This window comes from Scardinius erythrophthalmus, assembly GCF_964197995.2.
Source record: "Scardinius erythrophthalmus genome assembly, chromosome: 8".
Taxonomy (NCBI): Eukaryota; Metazoa; Chordata; class Actinopteri; order Cypriniformes; family Leuciscidae; genus Scardinius; species Scardinius erythrophthalmus.
The window spans coordinates 2185222-2205091 of record NC_138228.1 but is presented as its reverse complement, the minus strand read 5'-3'; the positions used below and the strand labels follow the sequence as shown (position 1 = coordinate 2205091).

General features: G+C 39.0%; 1 protein-coding gene across 6 annotated transcripts in view; it reads left to right on the top strand.

The window, feature by feature from the left end:
* The window catches only part of LOC308694427 (uncharacterized protein), a 28740-nt gene extending 9240 nt beyond the window's left edge, over positions 1-19500 (top strand). For 5 of the 6 annotated variants that reach the window (XM_081371940.1, XM_081371937.1, XM_081371938.1 and 2 more), the window contains 2 exons: positions 11998-12317; positions 13365-19500. In XM_081371940.1, the coding sequence (XP_081228066.1) occupies positions 12260-12317; positions 13365-15028 (1722 nt within the window). In that variant the 5' untranslated portion in view covers positions 11998-12259 and the 3' untranslated portion in view covers positions 15029-19500. Of the gene's footprint in view, positions 1-9640; positions 10236-11997; positions 12318-13364 lie in introns of those variants that run through there. The other variant, XM_081371941.1, reaches the window with a different exon arrangement.
* The last annotated feature ends 370 nt before the right edge of the window (positions 19501-19870 follow it).

Below are 19870 nucleotides of genomic sequence, written 5' to 3'. Positions count from 1 at the left end.
GTGTGTTTACCTGTGTCGGCTGTGTTGTGTGTTTACCTGTGTCAGCTGTGTTGTGTGTTTACCTGTGTCGGCTGTGTTGTGTGTTTACCTGTGTCAGCTGTGTTGTGTGTTTACCTGTGTCGGCTGTGTTGTGTGTTTACCTGTGTCGGCTGTGTTGTGTGTTTACCTGTGTCGGCTGTGTTGTGTGTTTACCTGTGTCGGCTGTGTTGTGTGTTTACCTGTGTCAGCTGTGTTGTGTGTTTACCTGTGTCAGCTGTGTTGTGTGTTTACCTGTGTCGGCTGTGTTGTGTGTTTACCTGTGTCAGCTGTGTTGTGTGTTTACCTGTGTCGGCTGTGTTGTGTGTTTACCTTTACCTGTGTCAGCTGTGTTGTGTGTTTACCTGTGTGTGTTGTGTGTTTACCTGTGTCAGCTGTGTTGTGTGTTTACTTGTGTCAGCTGTGTTGTGTGTTTACCTGTGTCAGCTGTGTTGTGTTTACCTGTGTCGGCTGTGTTGTGTGTTTACCTGTGTCGGCTGTGTTGTGTGTTTACCTGTGTCGGCTGTGTTGTGTGTTTACCTGTGTCGGCTGTGTTGTGTGTTTACCTGTGTCGGCTGTGTTGTGTGTTTACCTGTGTCAGCTGTGTTGTGTGTTTACCTGTGTCAGCTGTGTTGTGTGTTTACCTGTGTCGGCTGTGTTGTGTGTTTACCTGTGTCAGCTGTGTTGTGTGTGTTTACCTGTGTCGGCTGTGTTGTGTGTTTCCCTGTGTCGGCTGTGTTGTGTGTTTACCTGTGTCAGCTGTGTTGTGTGTTTACCTGTGTCAGCTGTGTTGTGTGTTTACCTGTGTCAGCTGTGTTGTGTGTTTGCCTGTGTCAGCTGTGTTGTGTGTTTACCTGTGTCGGCTGTGTTGTGTGTTTACCTGTGTCAGCTGTGTTGTGTGTTTACCTGTGTCGGCTGTGTTGTGTGTTTACCTGTGTCGGCTGTGTTGTGTGTTTACCTGTGTCAGCTGTGTTGTGTGTTTACCTGTGTCGGCTGTGTTGTGTGTTTACCTGTGTCGGCTGTGTTGTGTGTTTACCTGTGTCGGCTGTGTTGTGTGTTTACCTGTGTCGGCTGTGTTGTGTGTTTACCTGTGTCAGCTGTGTTGTGTGTTTCCCTGTGTCGGCTGTGTTGTGTGTTTACCTGTGTCAGCTGTGTTGTGTGTTTACCTGTGTCAGCTGTGTTGTGTTTACCTGTGTCGGCTGTGTTGTGTGTTTCCCTGTGTCGGCTGTGTTGTGTGTTTCCCTGTGTCAGCTGTGTTGTGTGTTTACCTGTGTCAGCTGTGTTGTGTGTTTACCTGTGTCGGCTGTGTTGTGTGTTTACCTGTGTCGGCTGTGTTGTGTGTTTACCTGTGTCAGCTGTGTTGTGTGTTTACCTGTGTCAGCTGTGTTGTGTGTTTACCTGTGTCGGCTGTGTTGTGTGTTTACCTGTGTCAGCTGTGTTGTGTGTTTACCTGTGTCGGCTGTGTTGTGTGTTTACCTTTACCTGTGTCAGCTGTGTTGTGTGTTTACCTGTGTGTGTTGTGTGTTTACCTGTGTCAGCTGTGTTGTGTGTTTACTTGTGTCAGCTGTGTTGTGTGTTTACCTGTGTCAGCTGTGTTGTGTTTACCTGTGTCGGCTGTGTTGTGTGTTTACCTGTGTCGGCTGTGTTGTGTGTTTACCTGTGTCGGCTGTGTTGTGTGTTTACCTGTGTCGGCTGTGTTGTGTGTTTACCTGTGTCGGCTGTGTTGTGTGTTTACCTGTGTCAGCTGTGTTGTGTGTTTACCTGTGTCAGCTGTGTTGTGTGTTTACCTGTGTCGGCTGTGTTGTGTGTTTACCTGTGTCAGCTGTGTTGTGTGTGTTTACCTGTGTCGGCTGTGTTGTGTGTTTCCCTGTGTCGGCTGTGTTGTGTGTTTCCCTGTGTCAGCTGTGTTGTGTGTTTACCTGTGTCAGCTGTGTTGTGTGTTTACCTGTGTCAGCTGTGTTGTGTGTTTGCCTGTGTCAGCTGTGTTGTGTGTTTACCTGTGTCGGCTGTGTTGTGTGTTTACCTGTGTCAGCTGTGTTGTGTGTTTACCTGTGTCGGCTGTGTTGTGTGTTTACCTGTGTCGGCTGTGTTGTGTGTTTACCTGTGTCAGCTGTGTTGTGTGTTTACCTGTGTCGGCTGTGTTGTGTGTTTACCTGTGTCGGCTGTGTTGTGTGTTTACCTGTGTCGGCTGTGTTGTGTGTTTACCTGTGTCGGCTGTGTTGTGTGTTTACCTGTGTCAGCTGTGTTGTGTGTTTCCCTGTGTCGGCTGTGTTGTGTGTTTACCTGTGTCAGCTGTGTTGTGTGTTTACCTGTGTCAGCTGTGTTGTGTTTACCTGTGTCGGCTGTGTTGTGTGTTTCCCTGTGTCGGCTGTGTTGTGTGTTTCCCTGTGTCAGCTGTGTTGTGTGTTTGCCTGTGTCAGCTGTGTTGTGTGTTTACCTGTGTTAGCTGTGTTGTGTGTTTGCCTGTGTCAGCTGTGTTGTGTGTTTGCCTGTGTCAGCTGTGTTGTGTGTTTCCCTGTGTCGGCTGTGTTGTGTGTTTGCCTGTGTCAGCTGTGTTGTGTGTTTGCCTGTGTCAGCTGTGTTGTGTGTTTCCCTGTGTCGGCTGTGTTGTGTGTTTACCTGTGTCGGCTGTGTTGTGTGTTTACCTGTGTCGGCTGTGTTGTGTGTTTACCTGTGTCAGCTGTGTTGTGTGTTTACCTGTGTCGGCTGTGTTGTGTGTTTACCTGTGTCAGCTGTGTTGTGTGTTTACCTGTGTGTGTTGTGTGTTTACCTGTGTCAGCTGTGTTGTGTGTTTACTTGTGTCAGCTGTGTTGTGTGTTTACCTGTGTCAGCTGTGTTGTGTGTTTACCTGTGTCAGCTGTGTTGTGTGTTTACCTGTGTCAGCTGTGTTGTGTTTACCTGTGTCGGCTGTGTTGTGTGTTTGCCTGTGTCAGCTGTGTTGTGTGTTTGCCTGTGTCAGCTGTGTTGTGTGTTTCCCTGTGTCGGCTGTGTTGTGTGTTTACCTGTGTCGGCTGTGTTGTGTGTTTACCTGTGTCGGCTGTGTTGTGTGTTTACCTGTGTCAGCTGTGTTGTGTGTTTACCTGTGTCGGCTGTGTTGTGTGTTTACCTGTGTCAGCTGTGTTGTGTGTTTACCTGTGTGTGTTGTGTGTTTACCTGTGTCAGCTGTGTTGTGTGTTTACTTGTGTCAGCTGTGTTGTGTGTTTACCTGTGTCAGCTGTGTTGTGTGTTTACCTGTGTCAGCTGTGTTGTGTGTTTACCTGTGTCAGCTGTGTTGTGTTTACCTGTGTCGGCTGTGTTGTGTGTTTACCTGTGTCGGCTGTGTTGTGTGTTTACCTGTGTCAGCTGTGTTGTGTGTTTCCCTGTGTCGGCTGTGTTGTGTGTTTCCCTGTGTTGGCTGTGTTGTGTGTTTACCTGTGTCAGCTGTGTTGTGTATTTACCTGTGTCAGCTGTGTTGTGTGTTTACTTGTGTCAGCTGTGTTGTGTGTTTACCTGTGTCAGCTGTGTTGTGTGTTTACCTGTGTCAGCTGTGTTGTGTGTTTACCTGTGTCAGCTGTGTTGTGTAGTTACCTGTGTCGGCTGTGTTGTGTGTTTACCTGTGTCGGCTGTGTTGTGTGTTTCCCTGTGTCGGCTGTGTTGTGTGTTTACCTGTGTCAGCTGTGTTGTGTGTTTACCTGTGTCAGCTGTGTTGTGTGTTTACCTGTGTCAGCTGTGTTGTGTAGTTACCTGTGTCGGCTGTGTTGTGTGTTTACCTGTGTCGGCTGTGTTGTGTGTTTCCCTGTGTCGGCTGTGTTGTGTGTTTACCTGTGTCAGCTGTGTTGTGTGTTTACCTGTGTCGGCTGTGTTGTGTGTTTACCTGTGTCAGCTGTGTTGTGTGTTTACCTGTGTCGGCTGTGTTGTGTATTTAACTGTGTCAGCTTTGTTGTCGATGCCTCGAGAGAAAAGAAAGTGCAGAGCGCGAAAGCAGCAAAGTGACTGAAGGATTGCCGTAAAGTAGTATCTCTGGGCGTACGATGTGTATGACGTTATTGACATTTTGAAAGACTTTTTAAAGCAAATAAGTGACTCTAAAAAATCTAACACCCAGCAATGTGTAATTTCTTTGCATCTCCTTTCGAATACAACATTCAAATTACTAGACAAAAAATTATATCCTGAGAAAAGTGGATTTTGAGGGGTATAGCGCCATAGACCTCCATTCATCCTGCACTCGTCCTGTGAGCGCCCTCATATGGAACAAGAGTGGAACTGCAACCGGAAGTTTATTGAGTGGCACTTCTCCCCTCATTAGACTTTCTCTGACTTGACGTTGACGACAAGATCCATAATTCTTAGCAAATGTTGCATCATCAAACTACACCTTTGTTATTGGAAGAGGTTAGCGACCCCTAGCGGCGAAAAAAATACATATTGTCATATTATTATTGTTCATTTGTTTATCAACAAGCTTGTATAACATATGGTGATATTGAAATTTTACTTTTGTTTCAGACCAAAATTTGTAGTGATATTCTCATTTTCTAATAAAGCACTCTTCATTTACTCTGGACGACAACACTGTATACTGGTCAAAGTATATTAGTGGAAATGGGTTGGGTAGTTTTTGTGTTTGTTTTTGTGACCAGCATGACTCTGTGGCCACATTTGTTCCTTAGGCACAATAGATTATGTAGAAAGTGTTCAGTTCACTTACAAAAAAAAAAAAAAAATTGTAAACCTGTTGCCTTAAAATTAATAAACTCAATGCTTAATTGAAAAAAATAAGTTATGTGAACTTGACAATTCCACATTTCTTAAAAAAAAATTCTGATTAAGCATGAAGTCACCGCAAGAACATTCACATGCAGAATTTGCAAATTTTTTCCAGATAATTTTAAACACACAGTATAGTATGGATATCAGATGCATCTCTTTTGAATAAAAGCATAATTTCAACACTGCAAAGAAATATTATTGTTATACAGACCAACGCTATGTTACTCTGTTCATTTTTTGAATGCATAATAGCTGGTGAAATATTATTTTAGTGATATTACTGATTATTTATTATATGATAATTAAAGAATAGGAATATCATCCTTCCTGTAGCTAATAATGGGACAGTGATCAGATCTCGTGTCTTTCTTTAATATTTTTGAGCATGTGTGTGCCTGTCAGGTGTCTGTGGAAAAGTGCTGGTGTTTCCATTGAAAGGAACATGGAGACCCTCCTCTAAACTCTAGTATCCAGACATTAGAGTATTTGTAGCTCATGGAGGAACCTATTGAGTTTAGGAAGCCATTTATCATGATGTTAAAGTGGTTGGACTAACAATTTTTTAAAGCAATATTACAATCTCAACTAAAAGAGAAGGGCTGCAAAGATACTGTCCTTAAGTGCTGTCAGTGAGAAGATCTTTTCTGAAACAGAGCTTACAGAGCCATCCTACAGAACAAGCATGTCTCCTCCACTCCATCAAATCCATTAGACAGCGCCCTCTTCTGGATGGAGTTTGTCATGAAACAGGCGCTGCTCACCTCAAATGTCCTGCTAGGCAAGGCTTTTTCCTCTTTTTCCTAATTTTTCCATAATTTTTTCCTCTACTTACTCTGGAAAAAGAGATTCCATTAATAAAAAAATTAAGTGGATTTGCTTGAGGTATGTTTCATGAAGCCAGAATGTTAAGCTATTAAACAAAATATTTTTGTGTCATATCTGTGGTTTGTTTATTTGCAATACAGTAAAAAATCTGGGTGTACATCCTTTAAGTGTGGTGATTCCAGGTCAAGAAAATATGATCATGCAACACCAATTTTATCATCTTTACACTGGTTACCTGTTAAGTTCTGTATCAATTATAAAGTATTTTCTACTGACCTATAAGGGCTTAAATGGTTCAGCTCCTGATATTTAACTAATCTTCTATCTACAATCCATCACGCTCTTTAAGATCACAAAAACCCTGGGCTTCTGATAGTATATCTAAGTCCACTAAAGGAGGGAGAGCGTTTTCCCATTTGGCTCCTAAACTCTGGAATAGCCTTCTGTCACAGTGTCTGGTTTGTGTTTCCCCGGGTGTCCACTAGAGGTCTCTTTCCCTCACTGTCACCTTTACTTCTGGAACTGCATTTCCCACAATCCTTTGTCTGTTCTCATCACTCATCATTGCACGCAGCTGTTCCTCATTACATCATTAGTTTCTGTGTATTTATACCCTGTCTGGTTAGTGTTTGTCATGGAGTCATCATATATTGTCACCACACATCTGAGGTCTGTTTCTAGTCTGTTTCTAGTCTGTTTCTAGTCTGTTTCTAGTCTGTTTCTAGTCTGTTTCTAGTCTGTTTCTAGTCTGTTTCTAGTCTGTTTCTAGTCTGTTTCTAGTCTGTTTCTAGTCTGTTTCTAGTCTGTTTCTAGTCTGTTTCTAGTCTTGTTTCGCTAACATGGATTTTGAACCTTGCCTGGATGACGGCGAATTGGATTGCGCTTTAATAAATCATTACCATCGCACTGCTTTTGGATCTACCTATTTTCCTATGTGTCCCTGTGACACCTTCCTGATGATGTTCGGGGCTCAGACTCACTCTCCCAGTTTAAATCTAGATTAAAGACGCATCTCTTTAGCCAAGCATTCATATAATGCATCTCAAAACCTTATACTCCAGTTATATCAGATCAAATGATGATTATCACATGAGTATCTTTGCTTAATGTTATGAACAGCAGTGACGCTAATTATTTTTGACTTGCTTCTCTGTTTTATCTTGGGATGCCCATCCTGAGGTAACTAGAGAATATGTCAGGTCCAGTTTGGATCCTAATCGTATTATGAAGACTTCAGATGAAGCAAACTCAAAATCAACATCATTCAATGCTTATTTTTTCTATACATCTTAATCAATTGTTAATATGTATTCACTGCCTCAATGAGCTCATTGTTTCTGCCTTAAATTAATGCATTGTTTAAATTAATACGTTATTAGCTAACTGTGTGATTTGTATATGTACATTTCTTAAATAAATAACTTGGACAATGTCACCTCTAATAATAATAGATCACTCTAAATTGTAATGTAGATGCATTTACTGTAAAGCTGCTTTGAAACAATTATGTATTGTGAAAAGCGCTATACAATAAATATGAATTGAATTGAATATATGATGATGATGATGACTCAGCGTTCGAGAAGCCGCAATCCTCCTTAAATGTACTCCTATCTAGCCTAGCGGTTAACTTTGGTAGTGCCCTTCAAACCCTGAGAATTGTGTAGAACGACATGTATGTTACTATTATATATGTATTTATTGTAATTATTTATTGCAATATGTTATTCATCTGTTCATTTTAGACTACACACAAATACAAAGTAAAGATGAGAATGTTATGAATCCTTTGACTTGTGTTTTGACTGACACCCTGGGGCGAGATCAATCTCCTGATCAGCACTTTAGTTCAAACTCCCCTACATTGTAGTCCTTCGAACCGGATGTGTGGTTACCACATTCTTACACTACCTACATTTACAGGATATCACCAGTGTGTGCGTGACGTAGGCCTACACCCCAGCCTCCAGTTTTGCCTTGTCCACTCCAAATACCCACATGGCCACTTGAGAGAGTATCCCATCATGCATTATATTCGGGAACTTATGTGTCGAGGAAAACATTCCACTGTAATTTATAGTAAATTGATTAGATACATACTGTACTTTGGCAGTAAAAACATAAAGTGGTGCAAAGATGAGTATGGTATTTGTAGGCCTATTTTGTATAACATTTGCAACTGTTTTTGTCACTTAATTAGAAGCACCACAATTTTAAATTTACTTAAAGGAACACTAAAGAAAATTTTTTACCTTAAATTAATGTTTCCAAAATCGTATCAGTGGTTCATCAAGTCGTAACAGGGTGAACTTCTGCATTCGCTTTGCGGTCCTTTATCTGCTATAACCACACTATGCAAGTTTGCCAAACCGGGTCGCGTTTCTGTAGTTTGAATGAGACATAAGAAAACTAGCTTTACTTGCTTTACGTCAAGCGTTACAATAATCATTATTTAGTTTTTCTTTGTTTCTGATGTCGCAATACATCATACTTTCATGAAATCATGCAACATACTGTACCTTTTCTGTGGACATCGTTCATTCCAAAGCCGGTGCTGGATAAACAGCAAGCGTGCAGCGCCAGATCGCTTTTTATTTAACACAAATGAACAAAATTAATACTCTGTTAGTCAACAAGAGTTGTTTCATTTGTTATAGATATATCTGTACCGCGAACAGTTATAAAAAGACACATTTTTAATGACGTACGACTCGCATTGACAGAATGTACGATCTGTCCGCTTACACGGCAGGTCCAAAATGCACATCCAATTCATATCAGATTTATTTCCACATATAAATGACGCCTGAAACCTTCTTTTTTACCGGAGTCTGACACTGCCATTTCTGTTTTATTATTGATAAGTCTGTCTGATACTTTTTTGCCATTTCTGTTTTATTATTTTATATTTTAAGTCTGATAATGTTTTTGCTAATGTTACTCCTGTTTAAGGCTGCTCTTAGCTTTCCTGCACTTATCTGTGTTGTGCTGTTATACAAGTATTATTCTCTTTTAATTTTGTACTTCTGTAAAGCACTTAGGTCAGTCAGTGGCTGTTATAAAATGTGCTGTATAAATAAAATCAACTTGAACTTGAATCTACCAGTGGGGGTACTATGAAAATAAATATTGATTGAGTTTTGTAAAATATTACAATGTTATGTGAAGTGTGTTCTTGAAATATATTCATACAATTTATTATTTTATCTTATTATACCAAAAATGTTGTGTGGAAAAAAAGTGTTGTGTTCTTTGTTATATTCATGGTCCCTTTCCACAGGTGTATAAAATCAAGCACCTAGATTATGAATGCAGACTGCATTGTGCTTGATTAATACACCTGTGGAAAGGGACCGGATGAAATCCATGAATAGCCTACTTATGTTTTTTTTTTTTTTTTTATCTTATAACATTTTATCTAGATTTAGGATTAATTTTATGTTAGATGAACATTTTGCTAATTTAGGCTAATAGAAACAAATAAATCCAACTCAACACGTGTGGGAGAGTGGAGCAAGTGACTTTTAAATGATCTTCTCCCAAATTTGGTTGGAGAGGATAATCTCAGAGCACATTTGTTATCTTGTTTTTCCTCTAGTGTGGGAAGTCACATGGCTGGACTGTTTCCATTTCATTAAAATAGCTTAATGTATAGCCTATAAAGATTGAGTCTATCCAAAATTACAGTCAGTATTACATTTCAATTTACAATATAACAAAAAAAAATTACAACTGGCCTGTTGGAGTAGCCTATGCTTTTACATTTACATACAAAAAGGGCAGATAGGTAACCTAGTCTTATTATTTTTTTATTTCATAAATTAATCAGATGATTTAGATTAATTCACAAATAACACATACGTTAATGCCGTGGACATATAAACGGGTGCCAGATAGTAACCTTTCACATTGCCTCACTATAAAAAATGTCTAACCCTCCCAAATCAAAAATTTCAAGTGACCGATAACATCTAAATTTTTCAATTGGCCCAAGTGAAATTCTTGTTGCAATAGTCTGTCAACATTGGCTCAATGAGAAATAATACATCAGACTAATTGAAAAATGTAGATGTTATCGGTCACTTGAAATTTTTGACTTGGGGATGTAATTTTTTTTACAGTGCTTTTAAGTCTAGTAATTTACATAATCATATCGCAGACGCTTTTGTCCAAAGCGGCTTAAAAAAGTGAGGAAAACAACGAAACTGTTCATCGTAATAAAGAAAAAAAAGAATACACAAAAACAAAGTTTCAACAGTTTTTAGAAAAACACACACATAGTGTGAGCAATGTTCTTATTAAGTGTTTACGCGTTTGTCACAGAAACGATAAATAATTCATCATAATCATGACAAATATTAGAGAAAAATACAATATGATGTATGCCAGCATCTTGCCTATCAAAACAAACTTGTCTTTTTATCACGGTTGAACTCGCACTAACATTAACAGGCTTGATAGCGCGTCATGTTCTGTCAACTAGATCCAGCGAGGGTGAGCTAGAGCTCTAGCTCCTCCCATTTGACGCTGCAGCGAAGCCCCGCCCACTAAATATAGCGAGGTGGAGCTCCAGAAAAGGGGGAGCTCGAGCTCTATCTCGCGCCGTCTCTTCCTCATTGAGTTTCAGCGGAGAATCTTCTCAGGTGAGGAGAGCAGTTCGCGGTATTTCTCATATTTACACAAGCTTCAAACACACTTTATACAGTTTGATTAAGCGACAGGCTCATTTCTGTATTGTTTTCATTTATCACAGCGATACTTTCTGGCGTCTTCCTTCTGAAATAAACATGTAACGTTAGTGCAGCAGCAGCGAGCATGAGGAGAACATGCTGAGTTCATTCAGACCTGAGCGATGTTGTGCTCGTTTGTGTGATTGTCTCGATGTTTGGAGAGAGAACTGTTACTGAATGTCAAGTCAGTTGGTCAAATTTTTTAGTTACTTTACATTAATGAAATTAATTACACCCTATACTTTTTGCAAATGAACATATTGATTTGTGCTGCTGTTTATTTTTAAAGGTTTTATGATTATTGTCCGTTTTGATTTAATTTAGTTACAGCAATGAATGTAGTTATTAGAAAGTCAAACTGTATTTCAATTCATGTGCATATTATGATTGTAAGAAATAACAGTATTTTCTTTTTTTTAGTAGAGCAGTTTTATAGTCTTTTATCATCTATCCTGACTCAAATAATGTGTTTCTAACAGCAAACACTCAGATAAAAAGTGAGATGATATGCTGATGATCCTGAATGACTTGTTGAATGAGTGTTGATAGTCTGAGGCTCATCAATATTAACAGATCTGCTGAAAACACTCTTTAAGTCTTAGAGGTTTACGGTGCAAAAAGAACAAAAAGTTGAAGGAGAATGAGCAGAATTGAGTTATGTATCTGATTCCATTAAAATTATTGCTAATCTTTAACTTCTTATTCTTTAAAGGTAAAAGTCTTTCTTGGAACTAAAACATAGGATTCAGCCAGAATAGTTTAAGTTATAATTACTTTAGCTTTTTAACATTATCATTAATAAGAGGAAAGATTCTCAAAGCCTTTAAAGCAGGCAGAGTTGTTTATTACTTAAATATACCGACAGAATGGACCAACATACTTTCATTTTCTTCTTATACCCTGAGAAAGGGATTGTTAAACATTATCAGCACTGAAACCTAAAGACCATAAACCTGAAGGCAAATGGCTGGTGATCAAGAGAAGAAGTACATTAACATATTCTCCTCAGTGCATCGTACATTACGATACTTTAATATTTCTATTAAGTTCAACACAATTCTGTTCAGTCTATAAACTGTCAGATGAGACTAAACATGTTAGGACACACACAATAGTGTGTAGTGGGAAGAAGTGTGTTTGTCCTGTGAAGCGAATGGCACAGATGTGTGTTAGAGGAGTAAGAGACACAACAGTCCTCAATCTGCATAATGACGATTCCCAGCATTAGCATACTGTGATGATGAGGCCATTGTCCCTCATTTAATTCACATGAATACTTTTAAAGTGACAACGGCTGTACTTGGGCATTAAATGGCTAGTTATACCCATATTTCACGTCAATAGTTCCTGTTTTCACCTCATTTATTATGCTGATGTCTTCAGATCTCCTGTAAATTGACACTTAAAGCTCATTTCATTGGCGTCAACAGACTGAGGGTATTTGTTGGCTACAAATATACATTTATTTCTGTTCATGCAACTATTCAACTATTCTCACCATTGTTATTTATTTTCGAATTGACTTTACATTATTTTTGCTCTTTTCTTTATTTCTAGATGTCTGCCTATGTTTTATATATTTTCTACAGTAGACAGAAAAACAAAAATACATGCGTATGTGTGATATTAAGTATAAAAACAAACTCAGTAACAGATATATTTTTGATTTTGGCAGATCAGCTCCTACCACACAGCAAATACATCATCAGTGAAGGTCCTCCCACATCAATTACATCATCAGTGAAACTCCTCCCATAGCAAATACATCATCAGTGAAGCTCCTCCTACATCAATGCATCATCAGTGAAGCTCCTCCCACAGCAATTCTCCAATAAATGCTGTAAATTCCCATCAGCTACAAGTGAAGACAAGCATCAGAACATCAGGAAGAGCTGAAATCTGCGAATACTGAGTTTATTAAAGAGGACAGAGAGAACATGAGTGATCCAGAACCCTGCAGAATGAAACACACTGAAGATCCTGAAGAACAAAGAGGTTGGTGTTTATTCCTCATTCATTCATAATGCTGAAGAACATTCATGTTAGAAACATTCAAGCACTTCATCACATTTAGATAAGCAGTTAAACTATAAAATGGGTGAAAATGTTCTTGTTTGTTAGTTTTCAACAAATGGTCAGTAATGGGAGGTTTATAAACCTTTATACTGTTTGTCAACATCAGGTCAAACTAAATATTCTAGCTATGTAACACATTTATATCTCGTTCACAATTTATTTGCAACAATGTTGCCAATATCTTTTGACATTTTTCAATATAGTTATCATTATAATAATATTAGCAATTAACAGAGTAAACAACAAACTACAGTATATCAAGTAAATGAACTTTCCAGATAAGGTTGCATTTCTTGTAAATAATAGAAGTTACTGAGATTATTCTTCTTATAATAACTTTGGTAACATGGTTGATGAATACAGTAATACAGTCAATGCTACAGTTGGTGTAAAAACTGAGACAATGGATTGAGATTATTTCTTGTCTTCCCATCATGCAGTAGAAGGAGCCCAGATGATGTCACTTCCTGAGTGTTACTCTGTTTTTAAAAGCAGGAAAATCATGTCAGGAGTAACAGGGTTGAGTGAAACATGTAGGACAAAGATAATGCTAATAAAAACGGCTCATTTAAAACTAGTTAAAGCCACGGTCAGTGTAGACTTTCAGCATGGCTTGTGTTTCTGGTGTCCCACATTCACATGCGTATGATTGGAAGTCGGTGGAACAAAAAAGTCAAGTGTGACCGGCCCTCAGTAATTAAAAAGTCTTAAATAAAATAAATTGAATATCTAAAAGTTGTTGTGAAAATATGGAAGTATTGTATATTTTAATTGTTTCATTGATCAAATGTAATTGATAGTTCTCACTACAGAAATATGGGATTTGTCTGTAATGTTTTAAAAAATTCAATATTCAAGATCGGTGTACCTCATTCATGATAATATTATGTAGCAGTTGTTCTTGCATCATTTGTATGTCCTTTTGATGTACTGAAAATAAAAATTCGATATTTTTTTTCATGTCAGACCTGATGGAAGAGAGTGAAGAACTGAGTGAAGTGGAGGAGGAACATCATGTCAAACCTGGAGAAAAACCTCTGAGTCGCTCAAAGACTAAAAAGACATTTTTAAAGAAAAGAAAAGCCAAGAAATCTTCCACCTGCACTCAGTGTGGAAAAAGTTTCTTAAACACACGTGATCTTGATGTCCACATGAGAGTTCACACCGGAGAGAAGCCGTTCACATGTGATCAGTGCGGGAAGAGTTTCACACACTCAGCACACCTTGATATTCACATGAGAGTTCACACCGGAGAGAAGCCGTTCACATGCACTCAGTGTGGGAAGAGTTTCATAAACAAACCCAATCTTGATATTCACATGAGGATCCACACCGGAGAGAAGCCATTCACGTGTGATCAGTGTGGGAAGAGATTCTCCCACAAACATGGTTTCGATCAACACCTGAGAATTCACACCGGAGAGAAGCCGTTCACATGCACTCAGTGTGGGAAGAGTTTCATATACAAATCCAGTCTTGATATTCACATGAGAGTTCACACCGGAGAGAAGCCGTTCGCATGTGATCAGTGCGCGAAGAGTTTCACACACAAAAGTAATCTTAATGCTCACATGAGGATCCACACTGGAGAGAAGCCATTCGCGTGTGATCAGTGTGGGAAGAGTTTCATAAACAAACACAATCTTGATATGCACATGAGAGTTCACACCAGAGAGAAGCCGTTCGCGTGTGATCAGTGCGCGAAGAGTTTCACACACAAAAGTAATCTTAATATTCACATGAGGATCCACACTGGAGACAAGCCGTTCTCGTGTGATCAATGCGGCAAAACATTTCTCTGTGCATCAGCCCTGAAGACACACCTGACAGTTCATATGAAGGAGAAGCCGCATTCATGTTCTGTGTGTGGAAAGAGTTTTTCACTCCTGCTATATTTACAAAGACATCAGAAAATTCATATGGATGTGAGAGAGTACATGTGCTTTGAGTGTGAGAAGACTTTTACTACAGCGAACTGTTTAAAACTGCACCAGAGAATTCACACTGGAGAAAAACCTTACAAGTGTTCACACTGTGACAAGAGGTTCAATCAGTCAGAACATCTGAAAAAGCATGAGAGAATTCACACTGGAGAAAAACCTTACAAGTGTTCGCACTGTGACAAGAGGTTCAATCGGTCAGAACCTCTGAGAACACACGAGAGGATCCACAGCAGAGAGAAGCCGCACACGTGTGATCAGTGCGGGAAGAGTTTCACACACAAAAGTAATCTTAATGTTCACATGAGGATCCACACCGGAGAGAAGCCGTTCTCGTGTGATCAATGCGGCAAAACATTTCTCTGTGCAGCAGCCCTGAAGACACACCTGACAGTTCATACGAAGGAGAAGCCGCATTCATGTTCTGTGTGTGGAAAGAGTTTTTCACTCCTGCTATATTTACAAAGACATCAGAAAATTCATTCTGATGTAAGAGAGTACATGTGCTTTGAGTGTGAGAAGACTTTTATTACAGCGAACTGTTTAAAAGTGCACCAGAGAATTCACACTGGAGAAAAACCTTACAAGTGTTCACACTGTGACAAGAGGTTCAATCGGTCAGAACCTCTGAGAACACACGAGAGGATCCACAGCAGAGAGAAGCCGCACACGTGTGATCAGTGCGGGTAGAGTTTCTCCATTAAAGGTCAGCTGAAGCTACACATGAAGATCCATACAGTGGAGAAACCAGATCACCGCAGTAGTAATTATGATACCCAAATGTCAAAATGATTAATGACTTTGACCTTTTGACAGGTTGAACTTCCGGTATAGGGGTCAGGGATTAACCTTTGCCCTTCCTCCCCATCGATCATGTGGTTTTGACAGAAGCTTTTGACCTATTGACCCTGCTAGTAGGGCTGGGTAAAAAATATAGATTTCTCTATTTTAATCGATTCTTAAATCCCAAGAATCGATTAGTCATCCTGTGTTCAGTTGATGAATGAATGTAGCATGTAGCGCATCCCATCCAATAAATCGCAATAATCTTTGTGCTTTGTTATTATTGATATGAAACCATAGACTGTAAAAAATATGGACGTCTGTGACGTCACCCATAGACTTTCTGAAGAACGGTTTTGAAGCCGTTTATGGGGGGTATGGGCGGCGCCATCTTGGGAAATCCTAACCCCGCCCACCTTCTGGCCAATCCATATATGGGTAAAGGACGCAGCGCGCGTCACTCAGCTCGCTCTGCTACTCCGGTTATCTCTGTATATTTTAGGCAACGAAATATGTTAGAAAACACCACACTGCCTCTTTTCGTTTTCATTTAAAGAAATCTTAAACATTATAGCCACACAAATGTGGTTCAGGCGACGTGCATTGATTATATTCACTGCATATAACGTTTGCCTATTTATAACAAAACGAAATATAAAACACAAACCTGCCTCTTTTCGTTTAAATATAATATAAAAATATTAAACATTTTAATATGGTCCAGGCAATATGTGCATTTGTACTAAACAACAGATGTTGCACTAAACAACATTACCATCTTCGTTGTATTAAAATTTAAAATGACAAAACTCAACCCAGTCTCTTTTTGTTAAATTTCAGTTTTATCAATATTAGCTATTATAAAAGTATAAGTAAAAGGTACAAGAAGCTATACAAATAAAGCAAACAATTCTGTCAAACATACAAAGTCAGCGCTTGATCTAGTCTAACCATACAACGGTAAAGTTAAATAGCTTATGAAAATAGCTTATGAAACTTATGAAACTTCCCCTCAGCCAAAACGATTGGCCAGGGAACAAATTATAGATTCACGAGACCAAAAATCGCCCGTTAGATATACACAAGACGAATTATATCTCATGTTTAACCACTACAGAGACACCAGAGTCCGCGGCAAACGTCAGAACGACTAGCCGAGGAAAGGCTGTACCAGGCGGGGTACGTGAACGCAGAGCGCCCGGTCATCGCTGGATCTCACAACCTGGATACAATTTTCATAAATCTTTATAAATAAACCACAGATTTGAGCTTTAAACAACTACATTCTCGCCTGAAAAACTCTTAAAACTACATTTCATGATACAGAAACAGTAGTATTATATGTCAACTGTATTAAAAAATGGCGCTTCTTATGTTGTCATTCTCCGTGGCGCTGCCTTGTCAGCTGTCAATCAAGCTGTCAATCAAAGTTAACCACGCCCTTATTTGTCATACATTTTATATCCAAATACGATCTAAACTAACGAGTTAGAAAAAAATTCACCCCCCTCACAGTTGTCAGGCACTCGGAACCTATCGAAAAATACAATAAAAGTCCATGGGACCAACCTGTAAAAACATGAATTTATGCTGTGAAAACGGACATTTTAACCCTTTTGGGACCTCCCTCTAGCGGATTTTCGACGTATTGCAGTTTTTCGCACTTCCGGGTAGGCTTCATTTTTCAGATTAGAATGTTGCCGCTTGTATGAAACGAAGTCAGATTTCGAATTATGGCCATTTTCTTATGAAATTCAAAAACATATACCGTTTTGTCGCTCTGGCTCAGCTCTAGAGAAGCACATGATCTTCTCTTCCGCATTAATAACACCAGTTACAGCGAAATAAACATGAATGAGCATCTGAAAGTGTGTTAAAAGATGGAGTACAACTTATCGAAGTCCGTATCATGTGACATGGAGTCGCCCAATCAGTGTTTCAACCGTGGAAAGACGTCAGTAAACAATGTCATGTAACGTCACATTTACCTCAGAAAAAACATATCCAGTGACCATAAACTCGTCAGTCAGCTAGAAAAATTAACTCTAGAGAGGATCATTTTTTTTTAATTATGCACCATATTACATATTCATTATAATTTGCAATATTCTTCAATATGTAATGCATGTTTGAATAAATCTGGAAAGTTTTTTTATGACCGCCACCATTTAAATTTTTATATCATTTCATATAACTTTATTATTATAAAAATAAATAAATGTGTATTTTAAGTGTTTGTATACAAATCAGTTAATTTTTACCTTTATATTATATATATTATAAGTCAAGTCAAGTCAAGTTTATTTGTATAGCGCTTTTCACAATACAGATTGTATCAAAGCAGCTTCACAGTATTACATTAAAATAATACAACAAAGTTTGTTTCAAGAGGAATTTATTGATTGATAAAATTAAATTAAATATCCCCAACTGAGCAAGCCAAAGGCAACAGTGGCAAGGAACCGAAAAACTCCAGTATACTCCATTATAGTAGGCTAATGAAGCCTATAGGCTACAACTGACTCCCATAGTTTACAATAATTGTTTTCCTTGAGAAAATTTGCAATGTATTGTACCAGATATCCAAAATAATCAATATTGAATCGAATCGAATCGAAATCGAATCGAATTGCAAGCTTGTGAGTCGAAATCGAATCAAATTGTGAAATTTGTGTCAATACCCAGCCCTACCTGCTAGCCCTAGATCATGTGGTTTTGACAGATGTTTGATCTTTTTAACCCTGCTAGCCGTCAATCATGTAGTTTTGATGTTTGAAGCCGGTGTCCGGTTCGGCAAGCCCCCCAGAATTCAATAATCAATTCTCTAGAGCAGGGGTGGGCAACTTCGGTCCTGGAGGGCCACTGTCCTACAGAGTTTAGCTTCAACCCTAATCAAACACACCTGAACAAGCTAATCAAGGTCCTCAGGATTACTAGAAAATTACAGGCAGGTGATTCTTTCAGGGTTGGAGCTAAACTCTGTAGGACAGTGGCCCTCCAGGACCGAAGTTGCCCACCCCTGCTCTAGAGGCCCAAACGTGATGGAGGCCTTGCACTCCCTAATATTCAGTTTTATTATTGGGCTGCTAATCTCCAAAAGCTTAAAACTTGGTATCATTCCCCTGACACTAACTGGTGCATTATAGAAGCCAGCTCTTGCACTTCATCTCTACCCGCACTGCTTTTTGCTCCACTTACAACGCGGCCTTCTCAGTATACTAATAACCCTGTTGTACTTTCTTCGCTAAAAATCTGGAAACAGTTCAGGCAACATTTTGGATTAAAATCTCCTTCTGTCCTTTCCCCTATTTGCAATAACCACCTCTTTTTACCTTCTTTGCTAGACCCAACTTTTAAATTATGGAAAAACAAAGGTCTGGTCTCTTTTTGTGATCTCTTCCTAGACAAAATATTTGGTAGAAAACCTTGTTACTAAATTTAGCTTATCTATTCATGGTCGATTCAGATATTTCCAACTTCGTAGTTTTGTTAAAATTAATTTTACATCTTTTCCTAACCTACCCGAGGAGACTCTTTTAGATAATATAATGTCTTCATCAGCGTCACAAAACAGCATTGGACCAATTTACAATCTTTTACTCTCTTCGCAAGTATCTTCCCTTTTATGGCTAAAGGATACATGGGAAAAAGAGCTTGGGCTGGCACTAGACGAGGACTGGTGGAGAGAGTCACTGCTTAGGATCAGTTCCACTTGCACTTGTGCTCGTTTGAGCCTTATTCAGTTTAAGGTGGTACATAGGATCCACTACACTAAGGCTAGGCTAAAGAGATTTTTCCCTGACACGGATGATTCTTGTATTAGATGTTCCCTTTCCCCTGCAGATCACACACACACGTTTTTCTCCTGCCCTAAGCTCGACTCCTTCTGGTCGTCTTTCTTCAACTCCCTTTCTGTAATTCTGGGCATCCCCCTGACCCCATGCCCTCTAATTGCTATCTTTGGTGTGCCCCCTGTGGGCAGGTTTAATAAATATCAAGCTGACCTTGTTGCGTTTTCTGCCCTCATAGCCAAGCGACGTATATTGCTGCATTGGAAGAGTCCTAATCCCCCTGGCTCAACCTCTTGGTTAAAAGATTTAATGTCTTTTCTTCATTTAGAAAAAATCAAGCATACAGTTGGAGGATCTGTGAAACGATTTCAGAGTACATGGGACCCATTTCTTTCTTATGTTAACTCCCTAACTTCGTTAGACTCTTAAATTTGATCGAATACCTTTTCCTTTTCTGTTTTTGTTTTTGAGTGTTTCATTACTATTGTTATTATTATTTATTATTGTTGTTGTCACTGTTTTTTTTATTTTTTTATTATTATTATTATTATTATTATTATTATTATTATTATATTTTTTTTTTTTCATCTATGTGCTTTTACATAAAAGATCTACCTCCAGGGAAAAGAAAATGGGAAAATGCCAGACTTCTTATTTACAGTTGACCTGTTTATTGTCTGTAACATGCTTGGAAGTTTGCACAATAAACATAAAAAAAAAAGAGTGACTTTATGGGTAAAAGTCCTTTTCTGTAGGGGGTTTCTGTTTCAAAGTCCAGAGTGTGTTTGTGTGTGTGCGTTGGAATGTTGCGCCCTTGTTGTCTCCTTTGCATAGGGCTGGATGGGCTCGGTGGTCAAATTTTATGACCTGCCAATGAGATCGGGTTACGGGATGCGATTCTACTGGGAGAACATTCTTCAAAAACATATTTCAGAGCCAAACACTCGAAGATCATAAC